Here is a 14,045-nt window from a genome sequence, read left to right as displayed (position 1 = left end):
CTTCGTTTCACCTAAATCCGACGAACGGATTGAAAGTTATGACGATAACCGTCAAACAATAAACACATAGGCATATCACATAATAATCAGATAGCACATAGCACATATCACGCATGGTATTCGATAAAAATAATTTTTCAAAGAATGTTCAGGGTTAAAATGATTTTTTCGGTATTTAAAACAAATTTTTGAATATTTTTCGAAATTAAAACGGGTCAAAGAATCATTTTATAATTAAATAACAAGATTTGAACACCCGAATCTTTCTTTAAAATCATTTAATAATAATTATCGAGCCTTCAAAATGATATAAATAATATTTTAAAGCTCGAAACTATGTTTCAGAATTTTTAAATCAAAATTAATAATTAAATCTAATTAAATAATTATTTAAAATTAATTAATTAATTAATTAAATTAATTAATCTTTTTTCTTGACAAATAATTCTTGTAATTGTTTTGCTAACTCCTTCATTTCATTAGCGTCATTCTGTATGGGGCCTTGGACACTGGTTCCATTTCAGATGCTAAGTCGATCGCGAACTTAATTTATCTATCTGGAGGAAGTCCTGGTAACTTGTCTGGGAACACGTCTAGAAATTCATTGAGTACTAGAATATCTTCAAATTTTTACTAAATTCTGGCTTCTATTCATGACATAAGCAATATAATATTCCCATCTTTGCCACAGTTACCTTTTATCTTGAATCATCTTTAAAAACTTCTTTACTCTCATTCGATTTCTAAACGTTATCACCTTCTCTTCCGGCATCCTCAGACTTATCTTCTTATTACGATAGTCTATCTGAACATCACGCTTAAGTAGTCAAACCATTCCTTGAATAACGTCAAATTTTCCTCCCTTAAATGGTATTAAGTTAGCACAAACTTATTGCCAAAAATCTCAGCCACATAATTGGTAGACACTTGGTTAACAGGTACACGTTCTTGATTTTCTAGATTTATATTCATGATCTCATTTAATGGTTCAATTGGGCAATTTAAGATTTCAACAAAATCTCGAGAAATAATTGATCGAGTTGCTCCCGACTATACTAACAATTTAGCACATAAAGAATTCATAATATATATTCTTGCCATCGCATCCTTACTCTAAATAATATATTTGACAGATATATCATAATCTCTCGCTCTTGGAGACTTATTCATTATCGGAGTAGATCCCTTAATTCTTAGCGCATCACTGACTGGGGCTGGTGATTTACAATCCTCGCCATATGCCATGGTTTTCCATACTTGAAACATATAAATCTCATAGCTGGAACTTTGCCCGCTTAATTCTTTTTATTTGGAGAATTTTTTTAAAGAACATTAGTGCCACAAAACAACTGGAAGAATTTATAATACAATAAATATATAGTTGAAAAAGAAAGAATAAGTAATGATTTGAATATAATTGAGTTAACCACATTGGTACTTAAGATGACCAGTCTTTTATACCATATGGCATACATCACATGATTAGGTGGCGTCCCACACAACTCTTCATTATTCCGACAAAGCGTCTCACCATAACACTACTTGCCCTAATCAGAAAGCAAAACCTGAGGGAGGAAAAATAAATTTGAAAGGAATGCAATAATCTTCTTTTCTTATCACCATAAAGAATTTATTAATGAAAGAAGTTCATACGTATTCAAGAGTCAAGAAGAATATATGCTGTAGTATTATAGAAAAGAATGATATCGTTGGTCACCATCCACATTTCACATATATACACCTTCAGAGCTTGCTCGATCAATAGATCTCATTCGGTTCATATAATAACTTCAGAAAGTATGCTGAAATGCCTTTATAAATTAAGCATTATGATAGATTCTTACTTATTAAGTTTTGTGTCTTTAGCGTCGTACCTGAACGTTCAATATTTTAATAATTCAACCATAGTTACGCTCTTTCAGAATAACCTCAAATTTCATCTATGCGACTTAAAATAACCATTGATTCTTCAACATATCGATGCTTTGGCTAATAATGTTTTTCATTTATAAAAGTTTGGAAATTTACTCAACCTTTTTCGATCGTGCTCAAGCTTCTTTTAAATCACGCATTCTTTAAACCCTAATAGTCTCAGGAATTGGATGAATAGTTTGTCCGTACGCTGATTTTGTTGTTCACCTTATCAAACAAGATTTGCACTCTTCTATTAGGAACAATCGAAACTTCTCCGTAATAGCGGGTCTACTTGGCCCTCTGAAATAACCATACTAATTTCTGGAACACGTATTTTCTAAGTAATCAGGTCTTATAACAAACAAGAAACTCAAGTAGTAACTTGAAAACCAATTTTTAAAACTTATTTTGTTTAAAGAACTTTTAAAAAAATTGTAAAGATTTTTTTTTTCGAAAATTCATTTAAAATTTTAAAAATCGCACATTTGGTTGTCCTTACTATATGAGTTGGTTGTTTTCCTCCTTAACTATAACAAGGTATCAAGTTAAAGAAGCAATCACATCAGGGTCCATGCACTTCAATTTATCTTCTACCCCTTTATTGGGTCCATTCGACCTTCTTTAGTCAAAAAAAACTTCAGTTACCATTGCATATTATCTTATTCGTAACTTCATTTCAAAGCTTCCATAATGGTAATACTCCCATCCTCATTTTTGCTATTGTTAAATACAACAGGTATATCCAATATTCAACAAGTCGACTCTATAAAATAAGCCTGCTGATATTACATCACATTGCTACTATACATATCACATTCGTCATAACACCATCATCTAACTCCAAGAAAACTCTGGATTTCCAATCTTCACAAACTCCTTTAAAACCCATCTAGCCCACTCCACAAGATAATCATGGGTGGCATACTCACTAGTGGCTCCATATAACCTTGTAGCATCTATCCTCCGGAACACATGAATCCTCTCTCTAGGTTTCTTCTCACCTTTATTAATATCTCATGTACTCACCATATACTGTAGCTCTCGAATCCATCCTCGTAGGTGTTGTTGCTCTATAAGACAAGTCTTAAACTGTTGGTATAGAACAGGGTATAGGGTAGACTGAAAGATATACTCATAGCTGAATGTCCGGTATAACCAGAGTCAGCAGATAGGGGTCCTCGGATAGGTGGTCTCACATTAGAGGTGGTAAAATAGCATGAAGAGGTGCAGTTGTTACAACAGGAGGTAATACAGTTAATACTGGTGGAAGATCAAGGTGTGGATAAAATTTTGGTGAAGGTGAATGTCCTCGAACAGAAGGCTCTGAATGATCAGTTAATACAGGGAAAATAGGATCTGCCATTGCCGTAATTTGGAAATCATATTGCAAGATTAGAATATCAAATCGCAACTAGAATCATACCGAAAACCTACAATATAGTCACACTTAACCTCGTGATGTCCTATCTTTATATTTCTTATTCCTAATACTAACCCTCTACCCAGTCCCGATAATCTAGGCTTGTTTCAGTGACTTATAACATGTCGCTCTGATACAAAACCTGTGACGCCCTCCAAACCCGGGTCAAAAGTTTGGGGCTTACAACACCCACACATACGCAATATATAAACCTGCTTATAAAATAATATATATGCAATGACCCTAACTTACACAACCACGGATCGTAAAAAGTTAAAGTATGAAAACAAGCCACAACCTTAAATCTTATTAGATCGTACCAAATCCCAACTAGTTTAACTTACAATTGATAATAAAATTATTCTTACAATCTTACATAATTCGACTATAATGTAAAGCTCCTGTTAGCTCGATTCAATTCAACCTGGAATCCTAGCTCGCACACTGGACTGGAAAAAACCTCGCTATCAACCATTTCCCTTTTTAACTGTAGAATACATAAACAGATTTGCAAGAGTGAGCTAACTAGCTCAGCAAGTCATAATAACAATAACTGAGGTTAAACAATGATCAATTGAGATGATTCACAGGAATCGAGTTTCTTGTCAAACAATCATTATAATTGGATATTCATTTTAAATTTAAAAATCAAGGTTAGGTTGCTGATCAGTCACGCACTAACCCCGAGCAAGGCACACGGCTTTGCTCTATAAACTGGATCCAAGGAACATATTGGCCTAATTCGAGCATGAATCTGGTCTGACCACAAATCTGGTCCTTATAAAGAAAACTATCCAATTCTAAAATAATTCAATATGGTTAACATTGTAAATAAATAAAACAGAATCATGATTAACATCGATAAAACATTTATCTCAGAGTAATAAGTAATTCATGAGTATCACCAGGGTATATCAAGGTATATATATGAAGAACTGCTTCAAGCCAGTAAAAGAATCAGATAATGGAGAAGCAATGGTTTAATGGTTATATAGAGTTTAGTTCTTTTAATGTGACAAGATTTTTGTAGAATATAAAAGTCTTCGTATGTTCAAGCAATTCTGCTCCAGTGTTTGGTGTATGATGTATATATATTTGTGGAGTAATATCGTATTTATGTGGTTAGTATCTGGGTATTCAACAATAAATGGTTTCCAAGGAATAAAGTTTATGGCTCAAGGATCAAATGATGTGATTAAGGTTCAAAGTTGGATGATTTGAAGCACTTACGATATAAAACAGAACTATTTTGAATACTAGCATCATGTCACGAAAAAGTTAGAAAATATTTGAAATATATCTCGAGAAAGGTTCAGGAGTACTTGCCTTATCACAAATGATTCCAACTCACTTGCACTCGTCTAACGATTCTATTCAACAACCACTTGTCTACTTTCTCTATGCCTCGCTTCTATTCACTGATCACTTGATTTCTTTTCCTACGCCTTGCATACTTTTCTGTGAATCATAAGTACCTATCAATATTCAATATCATATTATTCTAATCATCACATAGACGTCATAAGCTTTTATCTACCCTTCGTTTTACCTAAATCCGACGTACAGATTGAAAGTTATGACGATAACCGTCAAACAATAAACACATAGGCTTATCACATAATAATCAGATAGCACATAACACATATCACGCAGGGTATTCAATAAAAATAATTTTTCAAAGAAGGTTCAGGGTTAAAATGATTTTTTCGGTATTTAAAATGAATTTTTGAATATTTTTCAAAATTAAAACAGGTCAATGAATCATTTTATAATTAAATAACAAGATTCGAACACCTAAATCTGTCTTTAAAATCATTTAATAATAATTATCGAGCTTTGAAAATAATTTAAATAATATTTTAAAGTTCGAAACTATTTTTCAGAGTTTTTAAATCAAAATAAATAATTAAATCTAATTGTTATAGGGAGAATATCGTATAACAGTGTTGTGGAGGTTAATGGGTGGAACAAGGATCAAGGACAGTGTTTAAGGGAGGAGGAAGGTTGTTTGGTGGTGGCTGAGCTTGTATGTTGACTCCTTAAGAAAGAATACGGTTTGTTATTCTCTGTCAAGTGTCGACTCATGTCTCATACAAGTGCCTACGTACCCTATTTATAGGGATCAAACCTCACGTAGTTCTTGGGGAAAAAGTCACGTAGGCTAGGGTTAGGACTCTTCAACCCGTGCAGCCCAAGCCCACGATAAAGTCATGTAAATCTCGACCGGCTCCACACGCTTCCTACAATCTCGCGGCATCTCCGCATTTCTTCCCGTAATTATAGGAATAACCCATGTCGGCCCCGAAATTTACGAGCAACTCAGTCATCTATGAGTCACTTTCCATATTGCACACAAAATCCTTTGATGCGAGCCGGCCTGGTCACCTCGGCCCGCACCGCCTTCCTTTTCCATTAAGAAATACAATGTTATCTCTGTTTTTATAAGATGTGGGCTCATGGGCTCAGCCCCCGTGTGGGCACCTGAGCCCAACCCGCGTGGGCACATCCGAGCCCAGATCGCATATGAGAGCCCATATGACAAATGTGAGCCCACCTTACATGTGTGAGCTCAGCTTGTACATCATTACTTGAGCCCAGCTCGTATGTATGAGCCCAGCTCTCATGCGGTCACGTGAGCCCAGATCACACACCACGAGCCCAGCTCGCATGTCACGAGCCCAGCTCGCATGTCACGAGCCCAGCCCGCATGCGCTGGCCGAAGTCATATTAATCCATGGTTCTAGCCCACACGCGAGAGTCCAGCTATTCAGTGCACCTATAAGGACCTGTTTAGGGCCCATGGCTGAAAGCGGGCATAACAACTACCCCCCGAAATTCCTGGTCGCATTTTTGAGACTAGGAATTTTCTAGTCTTTTATGGCCTCGCAGGTGCGAGTCCACCAGGCCGCACTAAACTGCCTCACGTGCCTCGCCTCGCATGCCTTTCATTTTAGCATTCATTTTGACAGTCGTTGGACAGCTGGCGTGGGGATTCGTGTCTTCTTCTTAGATGGTGACATGAGTTGCTTCTCCTTTCTCTCTCCTATCCCCTATAAATATGTGAGATTTCAATTCATTTCTCACATTTCCAAAAACACTTCTCGAATTGCTGCTAATTTTGCTCAAGGATCTACCACGGAGAAGATCATAATCTCCACAAGAACCGTCTACCGGCGGTGATATTCTCCCGGCACAGATTCATCAGGATGTTCATACACCTCTCCAACAGGTATTTTTCGATTCGAGCCCATTTACATTCATGCTTGTTCATGTGCACCATGCGAGCACACACCACCTGTTTGATGTGAGCTCACACACAACCACAACATGCGATGCGAGCCCGTCTGCTTGCTTATATACTTAGGCTCGATTCCGTGTGAGATGTGAGGACACTTAGGTGTGACCCCATACCTGGTTTTGTTTTTCTTTTTTTTAGGGCCACACACTAATTTTCACCATCTTTTACAGATGTTGAGTGCGTCTTCAGCCCGCTCCTATGGATCATCTCGCTCTTCCTCGAGCCCGGCTGGCACCTCTGCTAGCCCCGCTTGCTCTTTAGCTACTCCATCTCCATTAAACCAATACCCTCCTGAGCAGCGAGGCTCAAAGGACTTCCAACGCGAGCTAACCTCTCTTTCTGGTCATCTTAGCCAACCCATCTCTCCCAGATCAGCTATCACCCCTCAAGGGGCTTTGAGCATTTCCAGAGTTGAGAACTCGATGCGAGCAGCTGGATCCGGCTCGCTTGATATTCACCTCGACCCGAACCCTGAGGATTTCACCAGGGAGAAGAATATATATGATTAGAGAGATAGGCCCGTGTACCTCTCTCATATTCCAGCCTCCCTTGGGGTAGAAGAGCTGTTAAACCGCGAGCCTGCTCTCTTGGATAAAGAACGAGCTGAGGAGATTTTACGAGAAATGGCTGAAGAGAGGGCAGCCCGCCTGAGGCAAGCCGCAGCAAACAACCTCGACCCCATTCATCTCGACTCAGAATCTACTGACAGTGACCTGGGGAGTGCATACTATGACACCAGGAAGAAAGGAAAAGAGCCCATAGCTGCTGAATACCCCATCTTGGGGCTCGAGGGTGAAGAGGACGGCTCGCACTGGTCCTATGACTCTCCTCAGAGCGAGGAGGTGGCAGATGTTACAAGTCAGTATAAGATTTGTAACTATAACTACATCCCGGCGGCCTCTCCTGAGCCTTATGTGCCTCCTGCCCAGCCCGAGCTGGAGGGTGAAATTGTTTTCAAGAGGCAGATCATTCCTGATGGGGAGGAGAGCTCAACTGCAAACAAGGAGGTTAAGGTGCTTGCCTGCCGCGACCTTCCCACCTCGCTGACTCAAAAACATCTGGCCGAGCATATTGAGCAATTCCAGCTCGAGGGTCATGTAGTCCTGCCCCTGCCTCACATGAGATGTTACCGATTTAACCATCTAGAGAATGGAGGCAGGGTGCCTCGCATGGTCTTGTCTACCTTCCTTCTGAGGCTAGGCATCTTTTCTCCTCTTCATCCTTTTATCAAGGATGTCTGCGAGTACTACCAGCTCGCACCTTTGCAGATCAACCCGAATGGATACCGGGCCGCCCTCGCATTATACATCATGTATAGAAAGTGTGGGTTTCCTCCCCTCACAGTGAGGCAGCTGGGCTATTTCCTTAATCTAAAGCATTCTCCCAATGACTTTGGATATTTTTACTTCTCTGTCTGGCCGTGCTTCAACAAGAAGAATCTCATTCACAACGGGCCGAGCAACTCAGGGAAGTGGAAGAGCCCCTATTTCTACGTCCACGAGGTGCCTCGAGTCCAGACTCATTTCTATTACAATCCATGTAAGTCTTCCCTGGCCGCTCTCGTTTTTTCTACCATAATTCCTTCTTTTAACAAGAAATGTTTTTTCTTCTCCAGCCACCCCGCCTCGCACTGTCCTCGTGGGACCAGAAAAAATAAATGCAGACAGCCTGCTAGACCTTCCCAAGGAAAACAGGGATATTCGAAAGCTCATAACGACCTCGAACCTGGTCGCGTATGGGTTTTTGAAAGAAGGGGTGAGGCTGACCCCTCAAAAGAAGAGATCTAAGAGAGCCAGAAAGGGTAAGAATATCGGGCTCGCATGTGCGGGCCCGTATACTCGCGAGCGCGTGCTCGTGGGCTCGCGTCTTTACACTTCCTGCATGCATCACTTCACATTGCACCTTAATTTTCCATGTTTTTTATCTGCTCGCATTACTTCCTTGCATTGCATCTCGCTGTGACTAATCTTTTTCTTCATTGTTTTCTTTTTCAGAAATGGCCATCTCCCCTATCCCCTTCATGGAGGAGGCTGAGCAAGCTGCGACCTCGGACCCCGTTCAGCCCGCTGCAGCGGCCACATGGGCTCACTCTCAAGTCCCCCCTCCAGCTCGCATGAGGACCCTTACTGAGCATTTCAAAGGCACAGGGCCTTCTCCTCGGCTAAAAAGGCATCGAGGTCACAAAGAAGGAAAAACTGGCGAGCCTGAGCCAAAGAAAGCTGCTCCCTCTGATGCTCCTCTTCCCTCCTCTTCTTCTGCCAATATGGTTGCGACCACATTTGACCGGCTCGCTCAAGGTCACATCAGCGAGCAGGATTTAAAGGATTGGTCTTCCTCCGCTCTCGAGGTCAACCAGGATGCACTCTCCCGAGCCGCGGCCGAAGTATACTATCGTCAGTTATCTAATGCTCGAGAGATGCGAGCCCTCAGCCAAACCAACACAAAGCTCGAGGCTAAAGTCAAGTCCCCTCAGAGTAAGGTCGCTGAGCACGGGCACGAGAAAGTTATGCTGGTGAACAACTATAATGAGAAGATAGTTAACCTGAACGCTGCTCATGACAAGGCCCTAAGGGAGCAGAAGGAGGCTCATGACCTGGCTGCTGAGGCATGGAAGAAGGAGAAGGATGCCCTCGAGGAGAGGGTGCTCGAGCTGGAGGGATCAGTCTCTGCCCTGACCGAGGGTCGTGAGGCCGCCCTCGTTGATGCTAGGAACCTAGGGGCCAGGAATTTTATGAAAGTCTTTATGAAGAAGTTCCTGACTTCGATTGGGTGGCTCTGGGTGCGAGCACAGCGAGGCATGCTGACAAGTTGAAGCTAGAGATGGAGAGGGATGCCCAAATTGCTGAGGAGGCTCGGCTCGCGGCCGAGAAGGCCAAGGTCGCTGGTGATGAAAATCGTGAGGGAGCAGAGGCTGATAACCCTTGATGTAATTTTAATTAGAACTAGACTTTTAACTGGGTAAGCGGGCACCCCTCTCGCCTCGCGCATGTATTTGAAATATTCTGCCTCGGGGCGTAACTTATTTAACTTTTGTTTGTATAAAGTGTCAAGTCTTTTATGCCCGCGTATGTCTTTACGGTGCTATCTGGCTTTCTTTATTTTTGTGTTTTCTTATCATGCCTCTACTGACCAAAAGTTATCATAACTCTGGCCGCTTATGGTGAGCGTTACCCCTTCACTGCGAGCCCAATTAACCAGCTCGTGTCATTTGTTCAATCAATCAAAAATTGAAAAGGAATGCCAAGTCGAACAAGCTCGCATCAACTCGCAGGTGTTGTAGGTGTGCTCGCACTAGCGGGCCGGCCTAGGAGTTCGCATGTGTCTTCTCCTTGCATCATGCGACTTTGGGTATGTTTGATGGAGGGCTGGGCCCCCTGGGTCGCATTTGTGGTCTTGCGGGCCAGGGTATGAGCTTGCATCGTGGGCCTATACCTTTTTATCCTCATCTTTTATCTACTATGTGTTCATATTTGTCTAAGCGGGCCGTGGCCCAGCTCGTTTCGCGTTCTTAGCGTCAAGCGTGCCGGGGCCCGGCCTGATTTATGATTTTAACATGTTAATAAAACAACTGTTCTGTCCTCGCATGGGTTCCCAAGGATGGGCTCCCCTGCTGGGTATTTAATCTATTAACAGAAGTTAAAATATCAAGTGCACAAATAGAGATCAATCGTTTATTCATAGATAATGGGAAGTGAAAGGAGTACATGCTTGCGGTCTTAGGGAGGCACCTATATGGCACTACCCCCCGAGACTTAGGAATATTTTAAGATAATACTAAGTCTGAAAAGAATAATATTACTGATAATACTTGCGAAGGTGCTCCGCGTTCCAGGCTCTTGGGATCAACTTGTCTTGCATATCATTGAGGTGGTAGGTTCCCTCCCAGAGCACCGACTTTATCTTGTAAGGGCCATCCCAATTCGCTCCAAATACTCCGTGACTCACCACTTTGGTGTTTGGCATGACCCGGCGCAGAACCAAGTCTCCCACCTTGAAAGTTCGGGCTTGAACCTTACCGTTGTAATGCCTAGCTGTCCTCTGCTGATATGCCGCTATCCTGATCTGGGCATCTTCTCGAGTTTCTTCGATCATATCCAAATAGAGCCGATGATTGACCTCGTTTGGCTCCGATTCATAGTTGTCCCTTCGAAAAGAACCTGCTCCCACTTCAACGGGCACCATAGCTTCACACCCATACACCAAAGAGAAAGGGGTCTCTCCAGTTGTAGTTCGGGGTGTAGTGTTGTAAGACCATAGGACCTGGGCGAGCTCCTCTGCCATGCTCCTTTCTTCTCTTCAAGCTTTGCCTTTAAGGTATGCTTAATGATTTTATTAACAGCCTTTGTCTGCCCGTTACTATGGGGGTGGCAGACTGCGCTAAAGCTCTTCTGAATCCCCAGCTGCTCACAAAACTCTCGCATTTCCTTGCTATCAAATTATATCCCATTGTCAGATATCAGCTTGTAAGGGATGCCATAGCAACATACAATAGCCCTGTATACAAACTCCCTGAGCTTTTTCGCCGTGATGGTGGCTAGGGGCACGGCCTCTACCCACTTAGTGAAATAGTCTACCGCAACCACCGCATACTTGACGCCTCCCCTGGCCTTCGGGAGTTTCCCAATCAGATCGATTCCCCACATGGAGAAGGGCCAGGGGCTCATGAGGGATGTGAGAGAGGCCACGGGGCTGTTCTAATAATTGGCATATGACTGACACTTATCACAAGCTCGGGAGAATTCAAAGGCATCTTTTTTCAGCGTTGGCCAGTAGTAGCCTTGACGGAGGATTTTCTGAGCTAGAGAGCTACCCCCCGAGTGATTGCCACAAATGCCCTCGTGTACTTCCCTTAGGATGTAGTTGCATTCGTCTCCATCTATGCATTTGAGGAGAGGCACACTGAACCCTCTTCTGTATAGAATCCCGTCATATATCACATAGCGGGCTGCTTTGTATTTTATTCTCCTTGCCTTATTATTTTCATCCAAAAGTGAACCTTCTTTTATGTAGGCTAGAATAGATGTCATCCATGTGGGGCCGAGCTCATTACTGAGGCTGCCCACCTCGTGCTCGGGCACACTAGGTTGCCTCTGTATATCAAGGAGCACGGTCCTTAGCAAAGTGCTCTCGCGGCGTGAGCCGAGCTTAGCTAGCTCATCCGCGCCTTCATTCTTCCCACGCGGGATTAGTTCCAGCCTCACCTCGTTGAACCTCGCGATTATCCTCTGTACGCACTTCAGGTAAAGCTCTGTTCTCGGCCCCTTAGCTTGATACCCCCCATTTATCTGATAGACCACAATCATGGAGTCACTAAACACATTCAAATTCTCGACCTTCATTTCCAAAGCTAGCTTGAGACCATTGATCAGGGCCTCATACTCGGCATCATTGTTGGTTGCATGAAAGGCCAGATGGGCCGCCAGTCTGATCTTGTGCGCCTCTGGGCTGATTAGCTCAATTCCAGCTCCTGCTCCATCACCGTTAGAGGCTCCATCCATAAATAGGCTCCACCATGGGGCACTATTTTGTCTCTCCAGTCCAACTTCTTCTGTGTTAGGTATAACAACAAGGGCTCCCGGCTCTACTTCTTGATGTGGAGGAAATTCTAGCACAAAATCGGCCAGGGCTTGGCCTTTGATCGCAGTCCTTGCCTTATAATCCACCTCGAATTGGCCGAGCTCAACCGTACACTTCAACATTTGACCAGAAGACTCTGGTTTATGCATCACTTGTCTGAGGGGGTAGGGGATTCGCACTTCTATCTTGTGTGCCTGAAAATAGGGCCTGAGTTTTCGGGAAGCCAGGATCAGATCATAAGCTAGCTTTTCGAGGCTTGTGTATCGAGTCTCGGCATCGGCTAGCCTTTTACTCACATAATATACCGGGAGCTGGACACCATCCTCCTCTCGGAATAATACATCACTTATTGCAAAGTCGGAGACAGCCAAGTATAGGATCAAAGTTTCTCCTGCCTTTGGGTTGGACAACATTAGAGGGCTGCCGAGATGCTTCTTTATGTTCTGAAAGGCTTCCTCATATTCTTTGGTCCACTTAAAATTCCTCCCCGCTCCTTTAATTGCTTTGAAGAACTCTTGGCATTTATCGGAGGATTTTGAGACGAAGCGGTTCAAGGCAGCCACTCATCCAGTTTAGCTTTGAACATCCTTCACCCGTCAAGGGGATCTCATCTCGATTAGGGCTTGTATTTTGGATGGGTTGGCCTCAATGCCTCTATGGTTGACAATAAATCCCAAAAACTTCCCCGATTCAACCCCAAACACATATTTCTGGGGATTGAGCTTCATTCTGTACTCCCTTAGGATCTGGAACATTTCTGCCAGGTGGCGGACATGATCCCTCGCTTCTTTCGACTTCACCAGCATGTCATCTACATGGGCCTCCATAGTCTTCCCCAATTGATGTTTGAACATCTTATTCACCAGCCTCTGATAGGTTGCTCCTGCGTTAAGGAGCCTGAAGGGCATCCCGACGTAACAGTAAAGGCCCCGATCAGTAATAAAGGAGGTGTGCTCCTGATCTGGCCCATACATGGGGATTTGGTTATATTCCGAATAAGCATCCATAAAGCTAAGCAATGCGTGCCCAGCCGTGGAATCAACCAGCTGGTCGATTCGGGGTAGACGAAAGCTGTCCTTCGGGCAAGCTTTGTTCAGGTCGGTGAAGTCTACACATGTCCTCCACTTGCCATTAGGTTTCTTGACAAGCACGGGGTTGGCCAGCCACATTGGGTAGAAGGCTTCTCTCACAAGTCCTGCCTCCATTAATCTATCCACTTCTTCTCTGAGGGCCTCTGCCCTCTCTTCACTAATCGGCCGTCTCTTCTACCTAACCCCCTTCTTTTTTGGGTCCAAGTTGAGCCGGTGGCACATGATATTTGGGTCAATCCCTATCATATCAGAATGTGACCATGCAAAGACATCCAAATTCTCCCTTAGGAAGCGGGCTAGATCCTCTCTCAAGTTAGGACTTAGGTTAGAGCCTATTCTGAGTACCTTAAAGGGATCATTTGGGTCTACCAAGATCGGGATTGTGTCCTCTGCGGCCCCAGCCTTCTCGACCATTGGGGGCATTCTTGGGTCTAAATCTGCTCGAGCCTCGCTAGATTTTCCCATTTCCGTGATTGTCAAACCTTCCGTATCCTTGAGCTCGGGCTGGTGAGCTCGGGCCGGATTTATCAAGCGTTCAGAGGTTGCAGTTACAGTGCGAGTGATTCCGTTGGGCAGGTTCATAGTGACTATTATTTCTTCGCATGCCCACTTCCCTCTCCTAAGTCTTGCAGAGATTTGTTCTGAGCTCTCTTCTTCATCACTTTCTTCCTCCATAATCCCCTCTTGTATCAACATGATGGGCTGAGAGGTTTCCATTAGCAAGGCCCCAGGGCGTGGTTCCACC

The 14,045-nt window shown here is 43.1% G+C and overlaps 2 protein-coding genes across 2 annotated transcripts; both read right to left on the bottom strand.

Annotated features, from left to right (window-relative positions):
• Positions 1–10,106: 10,106 nt before the first annotated feature.
• LOC141665375 (uncharacterized) lies at positions 10,107–10,913 on the bottom strand. Its single transcript, XM_074471361.1, has 2 exons — positions 10,528–10,913; positions 10,107–10,167 (listed from the first exon to the last, which is right to left on the bottom strand). Exons 1-2 carry the CDS (start codon positions 10,911–10,913, stop codon positions 10,107–10,109), a joined length of 447 nt encoding a protein of 148 aa, XP_074327462.1.
• Positions 10,914–11,068: 155 nt separating this feature from the next.
• Positions 11,069–12,622, bottom strand: LOC141665374 (uncharacterized). The gene is made up of 2 exons (XM_074471360.1): positions 11,477–12,622; positions 11,069–11,326 (listed from the first exon to the last, which is right to left on the bottom strand). Exons 1-2 carry the CDS (start codon positions 12,620–12,622, stop codon positions 11,069–11,071), a joined length of 1,404 nt encoding a protein of 467 aa, XP_074327461.1.
• Between the last annotated feature and the right edge of the window lie 1,423 nt (positions 12,623–14,045).

This window comes from Apium graveolens, chromosome 6 (genome assembly GCF_009905375.1).
Source record: "Apium graveolens cultivar Ventura chromosome 6, ASM990537v1, whole genome shotgun sequence".
In the NCBI taxonomy this organism is placed as follows: domain Eukaryota; kingdom Viridiplantae; phylum Streptophyta; class Magnoliopsida; order Apiales; family Apiaceae; genus Apium; species Apium graveolens.
Note: the sequence above shows the minus strand (reverse complement) of the source record. Positions and strands in the feature narration are given on the sequence as shown.

Coding starts and splice junctions, on each gene's coding strand:
- LOC141665375 (XM_074471361.1), bottom strand. CDS start 10,913: ATGGCAGAGGAGCTCGCCCAGGTCCTATGGTCTTACAACACTACACCC. Junction 10,168..10,527: donor GATGGCCCTTACAAGATAAA/GTCGGTGCTCTG, acceptor ATCATAAATCAG/GCCGGGCCCCGGCACGCTTG.
- LOC141665374 (XM_074471360.1), bottom strand. CDS start 12,622: ATGTTGTCCAACCCAAAGGCAGGAGAAACTTTGATCCTATACTTGGCT. Junction 11,327..11,476: donor GCAACTACATCCTAAGGGAA/GTACACGAGGGC, acceptor GCCAATTATTAG/AACAGCCCCGTGGCCTCTCT.